Genomic DNA, 22,773 nt, shown 5'->3' with positions numbered 1-22,773 from the left:
GTGTGTGTGTGTGTGTGTGTGTGTGTGTGTATACTATGTGTGTGTGTGTGTGTGTGTGTGTGTACACATGCATGCTATACCACAGTGCACGTGTAGAAGAGGTCAAAGGACATTGTCTACCTAGAGCCAACTTTTTCCTTCCACCGTGTGACTCGAAGGATCAAACTCAGGTGGCCATGCATGGCAGCAGACATTTTTACTGGCTGAACCATCTTTCTAACTCTTTCCCTGCTATTTTGACAATACTTTTATCTAAGAGACGTTTGGGGTCTCTTTTTCAAGTGTGATACAATGGTTCAGATGTCAAGTTCTGAGTCTTGGCCTAAAGCTAGGTTTTACTATTTTTACAGGTCCATTGATTTATTAAGAATGTGCATTTTATCACATAAAATCCTAATAGTTATCTTATAATAACTTACATCATTGTTACATTTATCTGAAGGATAGATATTATTTTTTTAAATAACCTTACAGCTGCAGGAATGTTGTCTAACTCCTGTGAGCTCACGCCCCCTCTCCAGGTTCCTTTAACAGTGATATAAAACATGTCTTGTGTATTTGTTGAAAGGAGATAATGAACACCTGTACAGTTGAATAAACAAATTCTCAATTGAATTTAAGACAAAAACATTTTTCTTCCAGAATTTTTTCAGCAGCTAATTCAGTATACAGAAGAATTTCGACATCTGCCGATCGTTAAGCTTTGGATTGGACCAGTGCCCATGGTGGCACTTTATAAGGCAGAGAATGTGGAGGTGAGTAGATAGGATTACAATGGAAGATAGATCACTGTATGGGCTATGATACAAGAATTTCATCAGAACACAAGGAACAAACACATCTTCAAATTTCATTACATTCTCTCCAAAGAGCATTACATTCATAAGGCATTGTGTAGGCCACTCAGTGAATTACTGTTGCAATTTGGTTGCAATCCTGAAAGAATGATTCCCCATGGCTGTGTGTATCTCTTATTAGGTCTCAATGTACTTGCTCTGCTTTTAAAAGAAATTTCTGACAGAGATCACTGTTGTTATTTCTGGGTTTTAGTGTTTTGTACTGGAGATTAAATCTAACACCATTGCATGTCATGAAAATCTTCTTCCATTGGGGTCTTTTTCTATTTTCTAATTTTGAGACATTGGGTTGCCCAAGGCAGTCTTGACCTCATCCGATAGCTCCAGGCTACCCTTGAACTTGCCTCTAACTTGCCTCAGCCTCCTGAGTAGTGGGTACAATGACCCTGCACCAAGCCTTGTGTGCCAGACACAGTTTTAAGAGTTCAAAATTCACGACTAATAATCTAGGAGTGTTTTCATCATGGTTTTCGGGACCTCATATTATATTAACGATATATTTATTATTGTACTGGGGATATGAAGCATAAAGAAACTAAGCTTTGATGTTGTTTGCCTAAGAGTGAGCCCAGAGTCTTCTGGAGTTTTCTGACTTGATGCCTGGAACAGACAGTGGTTTTCTTAATTATTTAGTTCTATTGCTTGTTATGAAACACCATGACCAAGATCACTTATAAAAGAAAGAGTTTAATTTGGGGCTACAGTGTTAGAGGGTTAGAGTCCATGAGCATTATGGCAGGGGCCAGCAGGCAGGCAGCAGCTGGCAGCATGGAGGGGGCAGTGGGTAGCAGGAGGAGGCGGCAGGAAGCAGCCAGCAGGCAAGCATGGTGCTAAAGTAGAAGCTAAGACTCACATCTCAATCCACAAGAATCCAGCTAATTAACAATGACATAGGCTTCTGAAACTCAAAGCTAACCTTCCATGACACATTTCATTCAACAAGGTCACATCTTCTAATTCTTCTCAAATAGTTCCACCAGTGGGTGAACAAACATTCAATTGTATGAGCCTATGGCGGGGGGCATTCTCATTCAAACCAAATAGAGGCTTTTCACTCCATTTATTAAACAGCACAGTGACTGACTATCACATTGAGAAGCAGTGAGGAACTTTGGCTTTATCAATCTTTTATAGAATTCTCATAAAGTGAAAAAATGTTTTTCTATTCCCTTTAACTCAGAATAGCACATAAAGCCACAGATATTATCAATGTCTACCCACATGCTTCTTTCAACATTGTGTGTGTGTGTGTGTGTGTGTGTGTGTGTGTGTGTGTGTGTGTGTGTGTGCATGTCTTGCTTTCAAAGCCTTGCTGCTTTCAGGGGACAGTCTTAGGTCTAATTGCCACATCTTAGGTATGTGTACGCTCTTCTGAGTCAGAGGCATGAATGGGTTATGAAGAAAAAGTAGGGACTACTGTACATTCAGATGAGCTTATAGGAGTTCATTACATTGGGAATCCAAAGTACAGTAAGATTGATTCCACTGCTTTTCTTAAGGGTCAGTTAATTCTAAGCAGGCTGAATATACAGCATTTACACAGGATGAGAACATAGCATAACTGTCCTCAAGTCACATTATAAGCTTGTTACAGATGGGATGAAAGTTTGATCTGTAAAGGCAAGCTACGGGCAGCAATCTCAGAAAAATTATTCCTACAATCCTAAGCCCCTTGTTTTATTAATTAAGGGGCAAGTCAATCAAAGAGGCCATTGATGGTTGGATGGTATGTTGGAGGAGTGGCTTGAATTAGCATTGCTATGGTTTTAGTGATTCTTGGGAAATATGGAAAGCCTTTTAAATTCCAAAGAGGGTCCACCTTCTGTTGTCAGGTTGCAGTCTTCTGGTGCCAGCCTATGGTATAGCTTTTCTCAGTCATGCCGAGGCCCAGAGAAGGTCTGTAGAAAAAAAGCAAAGACGTGGAGCCTCAGACCCAATTAACAAATGGAATGTGTTACACCTCCTTGAGGAGCTCTGGAGGGAGTTTATATAAAACCTTGTGCGGTTTTGTTGTTGTTGTTTGGTTTGGTTTTTAAAAACCTTTTTGCTTCTTAATAACATTTTCCTACACGGGTTAGGGAAGGAATAAAGAAATTCTTTATTCTTTATTCCCTAGTTTTCATTTATATATTTGAGCTTTTAATAGTAAATGGGCTCATTTAACTATGGCTTGTCCTTGACAGTTATATGGAACACCATGACAGACATAATTGTCCTCAGTTGGCAAAATGAGATAAAACTTTCTCATGTACCAGTATGGTGTTAATTGTTTTAATTTTTCTGGGGACCCCCCCATTACAGAGAAAGCAGGTAATAGGTATCTGGAAATAGTTCTAGCATATTCATGGGTTTATGTAATAACAAAAATAAAGACTAAAACAGTATCAATGCAAACATGAACAAATTTAAAAGAACCAAAGAAACATACACAAACTATATGTATTTGCCCGAGATCACTAGGATAAAGACCATGGGGAGTTAACTCCTTTTGGGATGGTGGAATCCAATGACTGACCGTTGATACGGGACTGGATGATTTGCTGAAGCTATATCTATGATAACTAAAGTTATTTTTGTAAAGCTTTAGCTTCTTGGTGAAACCAGGAACGGAGAGCAGCAGCCTGTTCAAGAAAAGATGCAAATAAGTGTCAGCGTGATGGTTTTCTTCTGTGATGGGCTGGTTACTCCTACACGGATTGAATAAGAATATACTGAATTAGTCTAAAGGGACATTTCAGATAATGATGACAAGAAGGAGTCTTGAGATAAACGTGGAATGGCTTGAGCCACACACAGAGAAGTGGTTTATAGACTGAATGGTTAGTCATGGAGATGTCAGGAAGCAGGCTGGACTGACCAAGGTTTTGCCGATTGGGTGGTAGTTCTTATAGGGTTTACAGGAGTGTGCCACAGTCCAGCATCAGAGTGCTATGCAATGGCCCCCTTTGTCTGACTTGTTGGCTCCATCTGATAAAATGGTTAGTGCATGAGAAACAGGATGTGTATTTATGGGAGAAAGGTCTCTATGGGAAGTGATATGATTGCACATGTAGTCTTTATGGAAAGAAACAAAGAGAAATTTGTCTCCCAAGCCCTACAAATGTTATTTCTCATTCTTCTGAGGTTGATAAAAAAAAAGTGAACATGTCTTGATATTCGGAAGAATGGATTGCTTTGGTTCAGCCGGTTGAGTAAGGCTTACTCTTCATTGGTTTGGGGCAAAAAGTTTTTTGTTTGGGGAAGAAATAGCCATTCTAAAATGACTAAAGAGGGAGGGTTAATTGGGCTAACAGCTGTAACCACTGCATGACAGTTGTCATCTGAGGTGAGTTTAAGACAATGTCCTATTTTTTTCTTTTCTCACTGAAAGGTATTGGGAGTTTTCAAGGAAGGTCAAAGTTAATTGACATTGCCTAAAAGCTGTTGAAGTTATCTTTGGGGGTGTGAACAGACAATTGTAACTAATGAGGTCTAATGAAAGAATTAGTAGCAGTATATAGCTGTATGAACAGTTAGCTGAATTGTGCCTGGAGTAAGCTGTAAATGGAAGTTTTATCATGAAGCTTGGAAATCTTTTAAAACAATTAGAGGAGGCTAATAAGGCATCCTCTAAAAAATGAAATGTATATAAATCTTAGGACATTTGTATAAAGTAAGGAGTATTGCCTTATTGTATCACCATTGGCAGAGGTAAGGGTATTGATCATATTGAAGCAGAACTTTCCAATGAAACTGAGACATTGGTGTTAGATAACTGAGAGTGGGCATTGAAAAGGCAATTTTTTTTCCTACATCATCAATGTGTAAAGGAATAATAAGATAAAAAACAAACAGATCTTTAAATCAATAACAACAACATGGTTGTTTTGAGGGACCATGGCAGGAGAGGGAGTTTGTAGGAGTAGACCACTATAGGACTGCTGCCAGAATTTAATTAATATATGGGCCATCATTTTAAGCACTTGTGGGGTTAGACTGGTTTATTTATTAATCAGGGTACTGGCAAGTTGTTTTGAGCCACAGTTTATAAGTCTCTATTTTAAAGGTTATCTTTTTCTTTTTCTTTCTTTTTTTTAAAAAAAAAGATGACTAAACAGACTTCTAAAAGCTTTTAAATTTGTATCAGCAAAGAAACATCATGCTCATCCTTTATATTCAAGGTAGTAGCATGACTTTTCAAGTAAAGGCAAATGTTTAGCTCTGGATGGACTAGCAGGGCAAGGTAGGGTCAGACAGAATGGAGAATTAGGACCAGGAAGTGTATGTGCTTCAATAAGAGGTTTTACTTTTGTTTTTTGTAAGTTCCCCCTTTTCTCTCCATAAGCCTGTGTAGCTACTCTAATTTGGTTCCAAAGAATGAAATGTTTTTTCCCCATGTTTCTGAATCAAGGGTCCCATGGCCAGGACACCAGGGACAATGCTTTTGACCAGTGTTTAAAAGCTCATAGATTGACTTTAATAATGACTTAACTCCAGGTCCTATAAGTAAAGTCATTAAGTACCATGCACAAATGCAAATTCAGGAGACAAAGAATTCCTCATAGTGCAAACAAAAGCCAAAGGCAATCAGGGGATTCACCTCCCCAGTTTCCTCAGCTCCATTTAGTCCCCAAGTATGAATGACAAGTTAATTATGTTCAAAACTCTTGAGTAGATGTCTTTGAGATGTAAAAATTAATGAACCACAGAGAAAAAACAAGTGTTGATAAAATATTGATCTGAAAAGCAGACAATGCCCTAGGTCTGATCCTTTAATAATTGTTTTCATGTTTAAATTCTTCGCTTATTTTTTTTAAAAAAAATAATATCTTTTAAAGGTGATTTTGACCAGTTCGAAGCAAATTGATAAATCATTTATGTACAAGTTCCTGCAGCCATGGCTGGGACTAGGACTTCTTACAAGGTGAGTGAATGCACAAAAAAAGAAAGAAGAAAAGAAAGGGACATGACTGCTCCGAGGTATGGTGGATGAGAACGTTTATTGTAGAGCAAAGGGAGAGTGTAGTCGGAGGCAAAGACATCTGGGAGAGTCCAGAGTTGACATCCCCCTGAGCCACGTGAGGAGAGGGGACCAGGTGCAGGAACCAAAGGGGCAAAGGTACAAAGAGGAGCAGATAGACCCTGGGCTGGAGATGGAAGAATGTGGGAGAGAACCCGTTGGCCAGGTCTACTTTGATGTGTTAAACAGGCACCTCAGCTATGTGTTCCAGGGTTTGAGACTAAACAGTAAGACCGTGTCTGATTGTTTGATAGACAGCCTCCATGTGTCTCATAACCTCTAGCCATGGAAAGAGACAGTCCCTAGCCAGGCATGCTTACAACCAGAAGTTACAAGTTAATAAGTGTGGAAAGCACCCTAAGAATTAGGAAGTGTGCAGAAACGTGAGCATAAGTGATGGAGGGAAGCCTCGAGAAGCTAGCTGCAAAGACAGAGCCCAGAGGAGTACACAAGTCAGCCTTGATCTGGCCCCTGGAAATAAACTTCTCTCCCCAAGAGAAGGCTCAGCCAGGGAAAGGCATTTGGTCTAAACGATTTTGCAGGATTCCAACCATAGAAATTAAGGTCGAGTCATGGAGCATGTGGGTGTCTCAAGTATAGAGCTTAGGGGAAGAATCGATTTTCAGAAATTCCTCTTGGCAACAGGCAAAATCATCTCAACATTTTCTATTTTATGGAAGTAAGTTTAACTCTTTACATCATAGAACGAGGTCCAAATATCTACTCCGGGGGGGGGCATTCATGAGAATATCACATACACCTCTCTTTCTTGTTCGAGTGAGATCATTGAGATGTTGTGAATTGTATTGACTGCTCTGAGTTCATCATGGCTGCCACACAGTGACTCTGGTCCCTCTTTGATTGATGCCGATGTGCTGTGCTTGCAGCACTGGGAGCAAATGGCGCACCAGGAGGAAGATGCTAACACCTACTTTCCATTTTACAATTCTGGAGGATTTCTTGGATGTCATGAACGAGCAAGCTAATATATTGGTTAATAAGCTTGAAAACCATGTCAACCAGGAAGCCTTTAACTGCTTTTTCCACATCACTCTTTGTGCCCTGGATATAATCTGTGGTGAGTCTGATCAGTTTACGCTGTGGAAATTAAATAGAAATTAAGATTCCGTGGGTAGGACAAATGAGGGGACTGATTGGAAAGGACCCCGTATCCTTCAGGGTGGTGTTACTGATATGAACCTCTCCCAAAAGCGGCAGCCATTCCTAGGGGACCACTAGAGCAGTCACCTTGTCACCTTGCCTGAAAGGTCAAAGGAGAAAGGATGACAAGAACTGGAAGTAGGCGATAAAGAAGTGAAAAGAAGAGCAAATGGAAGAGAACAGCACAGGATTGGGTGTCTCTCAGTGTCCCTCGCCACCCAGCAAACACAAGCTGACTGACTGCATAGTATATGGCTGCTTCTCATCTGTGTTTTGCAGAAACAGCTATGGGGAAGAACATCGGAGCTCAAAGTAATGATGATTCTGAGTACGTCCGTACAGTGTATAGGTAAGTACGTGGGGGGGGGGGGAGCATCTTCTAATTTTCCTTAAAATTGTTACTAATCTGGGCTTGAAAACCATTGCTAATCACATCCGTTTATGTAGTATTATGTTTGAAGTGAAAATTTAAACAACAACAAAAAAGCTTCAGCTCAGAACATAAACGTCAACTTTAGCAATGGAATTTGTTGTAAATGTAAGTTATGGTATACCTGAGTGCTGCAGAAATTTAAAATCTCCAACTGCATCTTGATGCCAAACGACCAAAGAAAGATATAAAAGCATTAATAGCATGGCAACTATTTCTATATGTAACTTATTTGTAAGAAGGGCACTCTAGAACAGTGCTTCTCAACCTGCAGGATGTGACACCATTGGGGACTGAGCGATCTTGTCACTGGGGTCACCTAAGACCATTGAAAAACACAGATATTTACATTACCATTCATTTTTGTTTGTTTTGTTTTGTGTATTTTGTTTGTTTGGTTGGTTGGTTGGTTGGTGTCTTGGTCAGGGTTTCTATTCCTGCACAAACATCATGATCATGAAGCAAGTTGGGGAGGAAAGGGTTTATTTGACTTACTTCCACATTGCTGTATATCACCAAGGAAGTCAGGACTGGAACTCAAGCAGGTCAGGAAGCAGGAGCTGATGCAGAGGCCATGGAGAGATGTTCCTTACTGGCTTGCTTCTCCTGGCTTGCTCAGCCTGCTCTCTTATAGAAGCCAAGACCTCCAGCCCAGGGATGGCACCACCCACAAGGGGCCCTACCCCCTTGATCACTAATTGAGAAAATGCCCCACGGCTATCATTGTTCCACGTGTGTTTTTCTTCTCTACTGAGAAATTCTTGATGCCATGTATTTTCTTCTGTCTCTTCTGCATTGAATGGGTGCTGATTTTGCAGTCGAGGCAGCTTTTTTTTTTTTTTAACTTTAAAAGTGGTTGGAATTACCTATTAAGAGATGAAAATGGGATTTGATTTGCTTGATACTATATTAATTCATTGTTCAACTGAACAATTGTTCATCTGAACAACTATTTATTGAACAGCTCTGATCAAGCAGCTATCGCACAGTTACTGGTCAGCCTTAAACTGACAGAGACAGTAGTAGAACAGCATAGGAGACTGAACCAAGAAATATAAATTTAGGAATTAGAACAGTTGTTGACAAAGAAAAGGTCAAGTTGTTATCAGATTACCAAACATGGATCTGTTCCAGAAAATAGTGTCCAGGAAAGGCCCCCTTAAGGAGCTGTCACTGAGTCTGTTCTAAAGAAGGCTGAGAGGTGGACTGTCTGCCCTGTCGCTTAAAATAAGAGGCAAGTGCTGGACACAGCCTCATGGCAGGTGATTTCTTGTCAAAGACCACTTCTTTTTCTACACCCTTTTAAATTATTTTGTGCGTGCACATGTGTGTGCATGTGCATGTATCCTGGTGCACATGTAGAAACAGAGAGCACCTTGTTGGGGTTGGTTCTTCCTTTCTGTCATGTGTATCCCAAGGTCAGAACTCGGGTGCTCAGGCCTGGTAGCAGGGTCCCTCACCTGCTGAGCCATCTCACTGACTTCAGAAGAGTGACTGGGTAGGAGTAGAGAGCTTAAAGAAAGGCAGGTTTTAATCTAAACCTTTGGTACAAATGTTTGCCAACATTCCTGGGAAGTTGTGAACTCGCACTGTAGAAACAAAAGCACTGACCAGAGGCCATCTGCATGTTTCATAGCGGATTGTTTTTTAATTTCTCTAATACATCTATTATTTGTTTCAGTGCCATGGTGGGTGTATTAGTCTCTTATTTCACCATTTGGCATCAAACATGGATATCTATTAGCATTCAAGAGTAATCAGCAACATTTCATTTATTACCTTTATCAAGGCCAGGTGCCAAAGGTCAGGAGCTAATGTTCTGATATAAAATGTGATGTTATCTCATTTATAGGATGAGTGATATGATATATCGAAGAATGAAGATGCCCTGGTTCTGGCCTGACCTTTGGTACCTTATGTTTAAAGAAGGACGGGACCATAAAAGGGGACTCAAGAGCCTACATACTTTCACCAACAATGTAAGTTGTGTGTGTGCGTTATTATATACAAAGCATAGAATCAAGTGGAATTAAATGATTTCACAAGGTCATGCGGCTATTACCAAATGTTAGAATAGTCTTCAGTCCAGTAATTTGTTTTGTTTTGTTTTGTTTTCATAACAAACTCGAATGTAGACTATATGGTAGAATATTTGTTCCACAATAGTTAAATTAAATACAATTTTTTTAAAAAAAAAGATCAATATTACATTTAAATTACATATTCAAATAGCATTAATGACATATTTGCTGAGTGTCAAGTCCTGTACCCAGTGTTGGAAATAGAGAAATGAATTAAACAAGCACGTTTCCTACTGTCTAGGAGAGTAACCTAGGAGAGTAGGTTATCTATAACAACATTTAAAGAACATCTATGGACTTTGAATGCTTATTAACCAACAGGGTTCTGGATGAGAGAGGAAAGGGGTGGAGTTCCATGCATGAGTATCTTGGGAAGTTTTGGGAAGACAGTAGTAGCTCTCAGATGAAAGAACATCTAACTCAGCACAGAGTAGAATTCAGTGAAAAATAATTTGATAGTACTATTTTCTTTCCGAATTGAAAAATAAGCAGGAGATAGGGGCTTTATTTTAAGCATAGGGGATTCATTTTTGGACTGAAGACATGTTTATCAAAGAGCAAAGTTTAATTGAAACCACACATCAAAATGCAACTTAAGTGTATTGAAATGTTCCCATTTAAATATCTCCTTTCTTTCCTATAATTATTGCTTGAAGTATATTGGGATTTCTTCTTTGTGATAAGGAAAAGCCACCAATGGATCACGTGGCTAAGTCAGTGGATGTTAAGTGAATGAGATAATGCCTTGAGTTGCCCACAGTACAGGCATCAGGTAGCAGAAGGAGAAGCAGGTCATATTTTACAATTACATCCCCCCACAAATGTCATGCATTGACATTAGTGAAGTAAATCATTCTAGACTACATAGAAAATTCCATTCATTTTGCAAATATTGAAAAATATATTGAGACATAAACACTTGAAAATCTACAAAGAATCAAAGAAGACAGTATTTTTCTCCCAAATTTTTGAGAATCTACCCACTTAAGCCTTTTCATAAGATAACTGAATTACCCATGCGGAAAAAGAAAATATGTGTAAGCACAGCAAGTGTATGGACTATTTTTGTTGTTAATTCAGACGTATCTATTGAGCATTCTAGAATGCTTGCCAGTGATCTGGGAAGAAAATCAATATACAAAGGCAGGCTCTTCTAAGTGGAGGGTGGTTTTGAGGTTGTGGGGCAACGGATTACAATGCAAACACAGTGCTTTTCATGTAATAAGCGAAATGGGGGCCTGTGAAGAAAAGTCAGGAGCTTGCAGAGTGTTAGGGACAAGAGCAGACATGAGCAGAGAAGACCTGAAAGCTGCAAGGGACCCAGTCACATGAGCACTCAAGGGCAGAGCATACTGGGATCACTGAAGAGCAAGCATGCAGGGTGACTTGGTATCTGATGTTGGCTCATGACATCTGTGGTGTTAACCAGAGGTGTTGGTGCTGGTTCACAAGACCCTAAGTTGTCACTGAAATGAACTAAGAAGGGAGGGGGAGTTAAAGAAGACAGCATGTTTTCATAGGAAACTGGACCATTATGCCTCACCAAAGGTGCAAGTGTTGGTCCAACATTATTGAAATCCTACAGGTCATTGCTGAACGGGTCAATGAAAGGAAGGCAGAGGAAGAATGTATGGGTCCCATCCCCTCCAGAAATAAGCGCAAAGCTTTCCTTGACTTGCTTTTGAGTGTGACTGATGAGGAAGGAAACAGATTAAGCCACGAAGACATCCGAGAGGAAGTTGACACCTTCATGTTTGAGGTAACATTTGTTGCCAGGTAATTTTCCTTATTGTATTTCGCGAATCAGGATGTACCATGGCAGCAACACCTGCTTAACGCAAGAACTGGGCTCCATTCCCAGCACCACAGCAACAAGCAAGCAAACGGGGTGGGTTGCTGGGAAGATGGCTTAGCAATTAAGGGCACTGGCTGCTCTTCTAAAGGACCTAGGTTCAAGTCCCAGTCCTCACCTGGCCACTCACACTTGCCTGTAACTCTATTCCCAGGGGATATGGTATTCTCATACAGACATACATTCAGACAAAACACCAATACACATAAAAATACATCTTATCAAAAAAAAAATCCTCCACTGAAGTGAGACCATCAAGATACCCCAAGGAGTGAAGTGTTTGCTACCAAGTTTGACCACTGGAGTTGGATCGCTGCAACCAACATGGTAGAAGGAAAATTCAAACTCCAACAATTCATTCTTTGACCTCCATGCACGTGCCATCACATACACACATCACATGTATACACATACAGGCACATGCAGGCAGTCTAGTGTGGGCACACACACAAATAAATGTAATTTAAAATATTTCCAATTTCAATGACCCCTTGAATTACTGGCATAGATTTTTAAAAAATCAATTTTAGTATAACTGGAAAATTTTAGTATCATCATCAGAAACTATAAAACTCAGAACAGGATGATGATAGATACATCATTTTTATTAAGAAATTTTAAGGGTCTCCAGACTTCTCCTAAGAAGACACAAAGTCTCACATTGTGCTCAGTTCCCTATCTTGCCTTATGTTTTTTCTTAACCTCCCCAAACAGGGCCATTGCACTCCTTTTCTTTATTTTTTCTTGTTTTTGTTCACTGCACTTCTTTTCAAGTCTGACCCTTAGCTATCATTATGAAGTTGCTTTAGACAAAGATAATCTAACCAGTTTGTGATTCTAATGGAATTTTTGTTAGCATTTTAATTTTTATTTAATTCACTTTTAACTGGTAAATAATTATTGTTTATGGTTCTGGAGTCCAGTGTGATACTTGGATACATGTACACATTAGGGAATGTGCACATTGTGTTAATTAATGTGTCCATCTACCCAATTCTGAAGTGAGAACATTCAAAGGATTTGAATGCGTAAATGTTTGAGCACACTTTCTGCATGTACACTTGCATGTGAGAAGAGGGCTTCAGGCCCCTTTATGAGCTGCCGTTTGGTTGCTGGGAATTGAACCCAGAACCTTTGGAAGAGCAGCCAGTGCTCTTAACTGCTAAGCCATCTCTCCAGCCCCAAACTTTACTCTTTAGGAGTATATAATACATTGTAATTAATTGTAGCCACAAACCTGTGCTATAGACCATGAGGATTCATTGCTTACATCTGAGATTTGTGTTTGTTGAGCATCTCTCCTTCCCATCCTCCCCAGTCACCAGCCACCCTCTGGCAACCGTCTTTCTATTGGATACGCCTATGAGTTAAACTAGTGTTAGCATCCACATGCTGGTGAGGTCATGTTTTCTTTCTGTCCTGGCTTATTTTACTTTCCATAATGCTCTCTAAGATTCATCCATATTATCACAAATAATAGGATATCCTAGTTTTAAAAGAGATTATACATAGCCTACAATTTTAAAAATCCAGTCACTTGTTGATAACTATCTCTGTTATTCATATTCAGTGGAGTTCTTAACAAGATCCCAATGATTTATTTTGGAGAATAGGAAAACCAAGCTTAAAATTCAAATGAAACCAACCATAAAAGACACTGAAAAGTCAAAACAGTCTTGAGCAAAAAAAGAATAAAGAAGTCATTCAGTTACTTTAAAAATACACTTAAAAGCTATAGTAGCTGGAACAGCATGGTTATGCCATAAATATATATGTACATAGATGTAGACATAGAAACTATACATATACACATACACATACATACATATTCATATTCATATTCATATTCATATACACATACATACAAGCATGCATACACACACATATATACTGTATATATGTATATTTATATATATGTATGTATATATGTGTGTGTATATATATGTATATATGTACATATGTATATATGTGTATGTATGTACATATATACACACACACATATATATATACATACATATATACATATATATATATATACACACATACACACACACATATACCAATGGGATAGATTAGAGATCCAGGAAGTAATTCTGCATTGATAATCCGTCGATGTATGACAGAGATGCTGAGCATACACAGTGGGAAGAAACTACATTAGACAGTGTCTGGAAAATTAGATAGCTACATGCAGAAGGATAGAAACTGAATTCAACCCTTTACACAAGAATGAACTCAAAATGGATTTAAAATGTAACTGTAAGACATGAAACTGTAAAACTAATAAGGAAAAAAAATATGGGGAGAGCTCCCTAATGAGTGGTCTAGGAACTCATTGTTGGAAGATAAGCCCTAAAAACATGGGCAACAAAAGCAACAATATGCAAATGGGATTGCCCAATGCATTTTCCTCTAGGGAAGGGTGCTATCACATGAGAGAGCACAGTGGTACAGAAAGTCTGAAGACCTGTGCTCTTATTCTGGATCTGTGCCAGTGAACTAAATAAAGTGCCATTCCAGCTCTAACTGGCTTCTCTATGTGGTAAACAGAGATCTAGATGAATGGTTTTAAAATTCCCTTTTTGGGTCAAGGCCAGTGGCAGATTACTTGCCTAGTATGTGTGAGGCTATGGGTTCAATCCCCAACAAAACAACTGTTGGCTGATCACCTTTATCACATAGGTAGCTGAGAGGATGAGGTCCAATTTGGGAGAGGCCCATGTTAGAGAGTATCTTTCTCCAGCTAGTCTCCACGTCCTAAATGCCCAATGACCTCCCTAACAGTGCCAGCAAGCCAGGACCAAGTGCTCAAATACCTGAGTCAATGTGGGATATTTCTCATTCAAACCACCAACATTTAGTCCCTTTATCCAACAGGCTCAGCCTATCTTATGGGGCAAAATGCATTTATCCCAACTTAAAAATCCCAGTCTTTAGCAATCTCCCTGTTCAAAAGTCTGAAGTCTCTTCTATGACTCATGGCAGTCTCTTTAACCGTGACTCATGTGAAATCAAAACACTAACTACACATTTCCAGTATAAATAGCCTAGAATATACACTCTTTTCCAAAAGAGAAGAATACGTAGTCATGAAACACTGAACCAAAGCAAGACCAAAGAACAGCAGGCCAAATATCAAATCCTGTGCTCCATGTCTGCTCTGTGGGGCTTTAGCTTCAAAGCACTTAGACGGCCTTCTGTTCCGGAACCACAACCAAAACAAACTTTTTTCCAGTTTCTTTTGATCATGGTATTTTATCATAGCAACAAAAGGTAACGAATACATAACTTTCTAAAATGCCATCTTAAGGAGAAAATAGATATCCTAGTCAGCCAAGAGGCAGAGAAATGTTAACTGGGGCCAAATCACAGTTCCAATCCACTCAAAAGTGCCTCAAGCACTTGACCTAGCTTTTCTGGGCCACTGGGCTTTAGTATTTGCTTTTCCCCTCAGTCATAGGGATTGAACCCAGGGCCCTGTGCATAATAGATGAACCCTCTCCACTGGGCTATAGCCCCAGCTGTCAGTGTTCTTTTGATCAGAAGAAACACCATGACCATATAGAAACCCTTGTAAATGAAAGCATTTAACTAGGGCTGGTTACAGTTTCAGAGGTTTAGTCCACTGTCATCATGCCAGGAAGCATCACAGCACACAGACAGACATGGTGCTGGAGAAGTAGTTGAGAGGTCTACATTCAGATCTGAGGCAACGAGGACAGAGACACGTGGCTTGGCCTGGGCTTTTGAAACTCCAAATCCTACTCCCAATGACACACTCCTTCCTAATCTCTTTCAAGTAGTGTCACACCCCGATGACCAAACACTGAAATATATGAGCCTATGGGGACCATTTTTATTCAAGCAACCACACTCTCTATTCTATTTTATTACCACAGGCTTTGTGGACTAGTTATGAAGATTAGATCACTAAAAGTACATGACAATCATAGAAGTCATATAAGAGCCATGCAGCAAGTACATTATTAGCACTCGCACCATCTCTACTTTGCCCATGTTCTTACATAGCAACATATGCACATATGTATCCATATACACAGTACATATGTACATGTGTATATGTGCAAGCCTACACATCTAGTGCCCACCAATAACCATCCTTTCCCTCTTGTATGAACAGCCAGGCTAATCTGATGCCGGCGGCAGCTCTAACATGTTTTGAAGTCTTGATGTTGTTCTCTGTTGTACTGAGTAGAAGCCTGCCATGTTCAGTTATAATACTGAGCTACCCTCCATGCTCTGGTTGCAAGCCATTAACTCCAGGTTCTCCTGCCTCAGGTTCCAGCCATTAACTGGTTCAGCCATTGTGGTGCTTGCTTCTGGAAAGTCTTCGGCATGTTTTACTTCATCTACAGGAAGCTCGGGAGACGTCTTCTCCCACCTACTTGAATGAGGGTTACCCCTTTATAGTCAAGAGCAGCCACTAAGTTGTTAGGAGCGCTTCCTTAGCTGAATTAGCACAGACAAGCAATAGCAATGGCTGCCCTCGAGTTGCTTTGTAAAGGGCTGCAGGGATATGGAAATAGCCCAGGGAGGTATAAGGAGGAATGATGTGAAGGCCTGAAATATGGAGCAGGTGGAGCATCAGGCTGTCCCGATGGTGACTTGACTCCCTACCACAGGTCGTACCAGAGTCTCCGAGCAGAAGTGCTGCAGGCTCTGATTTGTCGTCAGAGCTAGTGTTCGTTTCCTGCTTTCACTTCCTTGGGAAGTTATTTAACTTTTTTAAAAAATCTCTAAAATATGAATGAATGCTAGTAATGACTATTTCCTGGAGTTATGGAGATTAATTTCTACAAAATGCTTAGCATTTTGCCTGAGACTAACCAAGTCTTAAATTGGCTGATAACCAATGTCTTCAGTGGGAGAACACGCTCAGAAGCCCACAAATAGCCCTTGGTGGTCTGCACCAGCGCAGGAGGCCTGCCAAAGCAAGAACTCAAGGCAGAAAGAACCCTGCAGCAGAAACCACAGAGGAACTCCTCTCACTGGCTTGCTTCCACTGAGGTTCCGTTACCTTTCCTGTATAGCTCAGCCCTACTTGGCCCCTCCCACACTGATCATTAATCAAGTAGAAGGCCCCACATGTGTTTGCAGGCCAGTATGATGGAGGCAATATCTCAATCGAGTCTCTCTCTTCCCGGGTGTATAAAGTTGACAGTGAGAACTAACCAGTACAGCAATCCTCCTGCCTCGGCCTCCTCCCAAGTGTTGTGATTACAGGAGTGTGCCACTTCTGCCCAGCTAAGAAACTGTCAGATCTCTCTCTCACTGAGGTGAGCAGCTGCACTGAATGACTTAGGTGTGTCAGTCACACCGTAGCTGGGAGAAACAGAGTGAGTTCAGTTTCTTCCTCACACGTACCCCAACAGGACTTCGCATCTAAACGTCTCCTTTTTATATTTACAGGGTCATGATACAACTGCTGCTGCAATAAACTGGTCTTTATACCTACTGGGTTCTAATCCAGAAGTCCAGAGGAAAGTGGACAAGGAGCTGGATGACGTGTTTGGTATGTTGGGCCCCTTTGTTAGCTCTGTTGGGGACTCTGAGTCCAATGGTCATTCTTGATCCCTAGGGACACCATTGTTATAAACAGAAAGGCAGTGATGTTGGATTCCTGCCTGTACCTGTCTCCTTGACAAGGCCTAGTGAATTCCCTAGCAGGCATTTAACAAATGTCTGATATGTGACTATCCCAGAGTAGAAGCTCAGACTATGCACCGATCAGTGAGGCGGTTCACAATGGTCCTGATGCTGAGTAGGTGAAACAGGCACATGGGCCTACAGCTTAGTGTCTTGGGCTGTGCCTTGAGCAATGCCAAAAGATGCTGTGTAGGAAGGCAGAGCTGGTTATGAGGGTAATGGAGGGTCCTTTCATGTGGATGTGTCTGATACAGTGAGTGAGGCAGCAGGAGGATGTGTGTCTACCGTACAATAAGCACTATCGTCTCTAAAGCATTTTTAGCATCTCGAAGAAAACCTGTTCTGCTAATCACTCGTTCATCTTTCTTCCTCTTACCCCTGCCCCCTACTGGCAGTTACCACTTTACGTCCTTTCTCAATAAATGGAATAAGGTGACTTTATATATTCTTATACATTTACTGTAACCAGGAAGATCCCATCGCCCTGTCACCTTGGAAGACCTGAAGAAACTTAAATATCTGGACTGCGTCATTAAGGAGACTCTCCGAGTTTTCCCGTCTGTCCCTTTATTTGCCCGGAGTCTTAGCGAAGACTGTGAAGTGGGTGAGTAGTCTTAATGGTGGCATGGGGGAGAGGCAGGCGTTATACTTCTGATGTCTAGCTGGCTCCACTGTCCTGACACACTGCTTACTATTGACAGCTGGTTACCGAGTCGCAAAGGGAACAGAAGCAGTCATCATTCCCTACGCACTACACCGCGACCCCAGATACTTCCCAGATCCCGAGGAATTCCAGCCAGAGCGGTTCTTTCCCGAAAATTCCCAAGGACGCCATCCCTATGCCTATGTGCCATTTTCTGCTGGACCTAGAAACTGTATTGGTTTGTATCCATGCAAGTGGGTTTCACCTTTCGGGGCCCATGGGACAGATTTCTCACAAGAATCTCTGAAGCACTGAGGGACGTTACTCATAGGCAGTTGACTTTGAAAAGAGTTCTGTTCTCCTCTGCTTTACACTGTAGTTCTAGTATGTCATTGTTAGGGGCTGCAGAGGCAGCTCTGTTGGTACTATGCAAGTGTGAGGACCCACGGCTGTCCCTAGATGGCACTTAAAGCTGGGTATGGTGTGCACATGTAATCCCAGTGATGGAGAAGTAGAAAGAGTTGATCTCTGTGAGACAGAATGCAGAATAGATGGCTCACAACAATAGAAACTAAACCTCTCATTGCTCAGAAGGCTACGGGGTCAGTGTGTCTTGGGAGGTTTCTCTCATTTGGTTTAGACATGGCAGCCTTCTTTTTGTATGTCTTCACTTGGTCTTTCCTCTGTGTGTGCCTGCATGTTAAATATCATTGTCTTAGTTCCTACAGAGACCCACGTTAATGACCTCATTTAACTCATTTAAATTTAAACATACAATGTATGTATTTATTTATTTATTTTTACTTAAAGGTCCTATCTCTAAATAGATTCATAGTATAAAATGTTAGGAGCTGCCTGATGTGGTGGCTTGTACTTAAGGAGTCAGAGGCAGGTGGGAATCTCTGTGAGTTCAAGGCCAGCCAGGGCTACACAGTGAGACTCTATATCAAGTAAACAAATGAAAGGTGGAAAGAGTGAGAGGTGTCATCCCTTGGTGTCCTCTGATACCCATCTAATACCAGATTTGGTCCAGGGCCTCTCAGAGAGACCCATCTGAGGATGTGAAATCCTGTGTATAAACTGGCATAATCTGCATGTGAATGCACAGTTATATCGAGTATACTTAAATCATCTCCAGATTTCCACCATACTAATGACAATATATATGCTATGCAAAATAATTGTTCTGTATTACATAGGGCATGAATCATGAGACAAGAAGACTATGTTCAGCAAAGATATAATTTAAAAAAAATATTATAACCCATGGTCAGTTGAATCCATAGATATAGAATCTATAAATCAGAAAGTCCATGGTACTGTGAAAGTCAAGGTTGTCTGGCTGTCACAGATAATCTGGCCCTTGTGGGAGCAAACGGGACACTCAGACCTGTTCAGTTTTAGCAGCCTTCTTCTCGAGGATTTTGTTCTGTGGCCTACGTAGACATGAAGTGACCGGGGGCTGCCATGCAGCTCCTGTATCTCACATTTCAGCTGTGTCTACAATTCAAGTGATGCTATTTACATTTACTTCAAGGTCAAAAGTTTGCTGTCATGGAGGAAAAGACCATTCTTGCTTGTATCCTGAGGCAGTTTTGGGTAGAATCCAACCAGAAGAGAGAAGAACTCGGCCTGTCTGGAGATTTGATTCTTAGGCCAAATAATGGCATTTGGATCAAGCTGAAGAGGAGGCATGAAGATGATCCCTAACTCCATCCCAAGCTCTGACCTTGCCATGATGAAGTTCATTCCAGAGGAAACAGGGTATCTGCAGTTTTTAGATTATGAGTTGAAAACTCTGAATCCTCAAACCTAGCATTTTTCCTTCCTTGTCCTCACTGATCTTGGGATGCAGTCTCTTACTGAGAGTTTTTGTGTGTTTGTTACCAATATGGATGCCATGTCACATCTGGTCTTCCTCTCAAAGGCACTGTTAGCTAGCTGAAGTAGCAGTGACATAAACATGCAGAAAAAATTATAACAGAGGGACCATTGGCCTGTCCAATCCTATTGGTTACACTCAAAGGTCCTCATTTAAATGAAATCTCAGAATTAAGAAAATATTCTTGTTGACTTGGAAATTCACATATCTTTTGAAAATGTTGGGTAATTAAGCCCTCAGAATAATGGGCTTAAGTTTTTATAATGTCACCAATTCTATAAGTTATGACAAGAATAATTGCCAGAGCACTTTCAGATTTTATGATGAAAAGCAGGACCCTTGCATGCCCGAGCCAAGTTCCAGGCACCTTGTTGACTGTGTGCTAGAATCTTCTTTCTGTTCTCGGTAGACATAATCACATTATACATCTTATTGTTGGAAGAGATTCCTCTCCACAACATCCAACCTATCACAGAAGCTTAATTAGTGGATTTTAAAGTTCAAGTGGTCACAGAAACATTCTGGTTATATGCAATTCCATTAAGAGTAAGGGCATGGAATAAAGAAGACAGTAAACTTGTGCCCAAGATCTGCCATGGCTAGAAGTAGCTAAATGTCTACACTGAGGCCTCTCCACTTCCTTTCTGATATACTCTCTCCTACAATATAATTTGGCATTATGGAACTCAGGGCCATGATTGGATGAATTAGAACTCAGGAATTCTGCCCTTGGTGTGGGCATGTCTTTCTTGTAATTCCTCTACTTTTAGAAGAAGGAATCCTTTCTTCTATATTTAGTTATACTATACAATTGCACTTGGTTCAGCACGAGATATCTAATTAACTCAGCCCCATGGAGCATCCCTTCCAAGTTGGCAATTGAATTCCATCTCTTGCATTTTAATTTGGGATATAATACTATTCCTCATTCAATGACTTTTAGAAACTTCTTTTAATAAATAATTTTTAACAGGATTGGTGGTGTGGCTTGTTTTGTTTTCGGTTTTCCATGGCCTAGCAAACAGAAGCAGGAAACAGAAAGGGTAGAATTTGTATCTATGAATCATCATCAAATAAAACCAGTATCAAACAGCAGTTATTTGGGTCATTCAGGGCAATATTACCAAACAGGGCTGTTGGACTCTCCAAGGAGCTCCAGGGCACAGGACTCAAGCTCTAAGCTTATGAGAAGAAAAACCACTGAAGAGGGAGATACACACTGGAAAAGAGTCCACAAAATGACTCATGTTACTATCTAGCTGGGACTAAGCAGAAAATCTCATCTCAAATGATTTGGGGGTCTTTTAATTGGTTTCTCTTGTATAAATGAAGGTTCTTCTAATTTATACCATATATTTAACCCTTGCTTTTTACATTTTTACACTTTATATACTTTTTATACATTCATCTTCTTATTCTTTTATTTAGTATGCATGTATAGGTATATGTATGCACAGGCACATATGTGTCAGAGCCTGAGCTGCTTTCTCTAGTTGAGTTTATTGACCCAAGCCTGATAAAGCCAGAGATCTTCTCTGGGATTTGTCTGGATGGAGTTGAAGGGAAGAGACAGTTAACCTTCAGCGGAAACTTTAGGTCACTGATGGGTCCTCTGGAGCAACTTCAAGGAGATGGAATGAAAGAGATGAGTGGGGAAGAAGGAGAGAAGAAAAGATGAACCCTGAATGATGCTGGGTTCCCACCACTCTTCAAACCACACCTTGGACACCAAGGGCAGTGTTCTTGATTTAGTGGACGATTTTTTTTTTTCATAGCTCAAAGCAACTTCATGTTTATTAGTTCAGCTTCACAATAAAGAATCAAGTCCCGCCGGGCGTGGTGGTGCACGCCTTTAATCCCAACACTTGGGAGGCAGAGGCAGGTGGATTTCTGAGTTTGAGGCCAGCCTGGTCTACAGAGTGAGTTCCAGGTCAGCCAGGACTATACAGAGAAACCCTGTCTCAAAAAATCAAAAAAAAAAAAAAAATCAAGTCCCATTCATGGGACATCATCTTGGTTTTCATCCTATTTTCTTTCTGAAGAAAATACTAACTCTACTGTAGGCTGTTATTATTTGTACAGATGTAGGCTAGTTATTTCACAGCAGTATCATTTGGTAGCACATAGATGTCCTTTTCTAGATGATAGGAAGTTGGAAATTCAATCATACTGCTTAGATCCATATTATAATGCAGCCAAATAATCTGCTTATAGTCTAGAGACTAACCAGTCATTTCCCCCTTTTCTAACTAAGGTGGGCTCGCTCTGCCTTTCTAGCTGTATTACATATTCCTGGGTCAATTCTGTCTCCTGTAATAATTAATAGTTGCACCACTTCCCTCAGCTACTTGTCCAGGAACTTTGGACTTTTAAGGCCAAATTTCACCTCTAAACCTCAGGTTTTATTCCATGGCTCTTCCTCTAGGTGCATCCACAGTTCAGTTCTCACTTGTAGGTCTGAAGTCTGAAGCTTTATCAGGCAACACTGGTGTTCTAGGCTAATCCCTGCCTTCCTAGCCTCCAATAGACTTATAGTCCAGGCCTGCCCCTCATGCTTGGCAATAGGCCAGTTCCTCAGGATGACAGTCCCAGAGGGGCAAAGGCCAAGAATGGTACTAACAGAATCAGGAGCCACATAGGAGCCACAGGAGTCCATCTGGAGTGGGTGCCAGCCAGCTTCATGTCAGAGTTCTACTCCCCATGGATCAAGTAAAAGAAATAGGTAGATGTTGATCAGAAGATAAAAACTCCCAGGCAAGACCAATTTTCTTGGGTTCCTCATACCGACAACAACAATTTTATCAACAATGTATTGCCTACACACTTGAAAACTAATAATGCAGATTACATACTCTCACCACAAAAAAATGGTAAGTATGCAATGTGATAGGCTAACTGGCTTGCTTTGATCACTACTTTGTGATATACCCTAAAATGTAGCCTAGGCACAAATAAAATATAGTTGCTATAATAACTAGCTTTAACAGGAGCAGAATATTCATTAGCATTAGGGCTAGTGAGGCTATTATGCCAACAGTCAGTTTTAGCTCATGTAAGATGGACATTTTAGCTTAGTTTACAGTACAACTATGATTTATGCAAACCTGGCCACCCACAACACCTGTCTCTGGTATCCTTTGTTTGTTAAGAACTTAATTTCTCACGTATGTAGTTATTCATTATTTTATTCCAACACCCAGT

General features: G+C 40.5%; 1 protein-coding gene across 1 annotated transcript in view; it reads left to right on the top strand.

The window, feature by feature from the left end:
• LOC116069215 (cytochrome P450 4V2) overlaps nt 1-20,547 on the top strand; it is a 25,849-nt gene extending 5,302 nt beyond the window's left edge. The window contains exons 2-11 of the mRNA XM_031339651.1: nt 643-755; nt 5,675-5,760; nt 6,744-6,934; nt 7,297-7,366; nt 9,300-9,426; nt 11,114-11,287; nt 16,811-16,913; nt 17,517-17,651; nt 17,749-17,928; nt 19,228-20,547. Coding sequence (XP_031195511.1) covers nt 643-755; nt 5,675-5,760; nt 6,744-6,934; nt 7,297-7,366; nt 9,300-9,426; nt 11,114-11,287; nt 16,811-16,913; nt 17,517-17,651; nt 17,749-17,928; nt 19,228-19,400 — 1,352 coding nt within the window. The 3' untranslated portion in view covers nt 19,401-20,547. The remainder of the gene's footprint in view (nt 1-642; nt 756-5,674; nt 5,761-6,743; nt 6,935-7,296; nt 7,367-9,299; nt 9,427-11,113; nt 11,288-16,810; nt 16,914-17,516; nt 17,652-17,748; nt 17,929-19,227) is intronic.
• The last annotated feature ends 2,226 nt before the right edge of the window (nt 20,548-22,773 follow it).

Source organism: Mastomys coucha, unplaced genomic scaffold, assembly GCF_008632895.1.
Source record: "Mastomys coucha isolate ucsf_1 unplaced genomic scaffold, UCSF_Mcou_1 pScaffold22, whole genome shotgun sequence".
NCBI classification, from domain to species: domain Eukaryota; kingdom Metazoa; phylum Chordata; class Mammalia; order Rodentia; family Muridae; genus Mastomys; species Mastomys coucha.
This window is presented reverse-complemented; position numbering and strand designations above follow the sequence as displayed.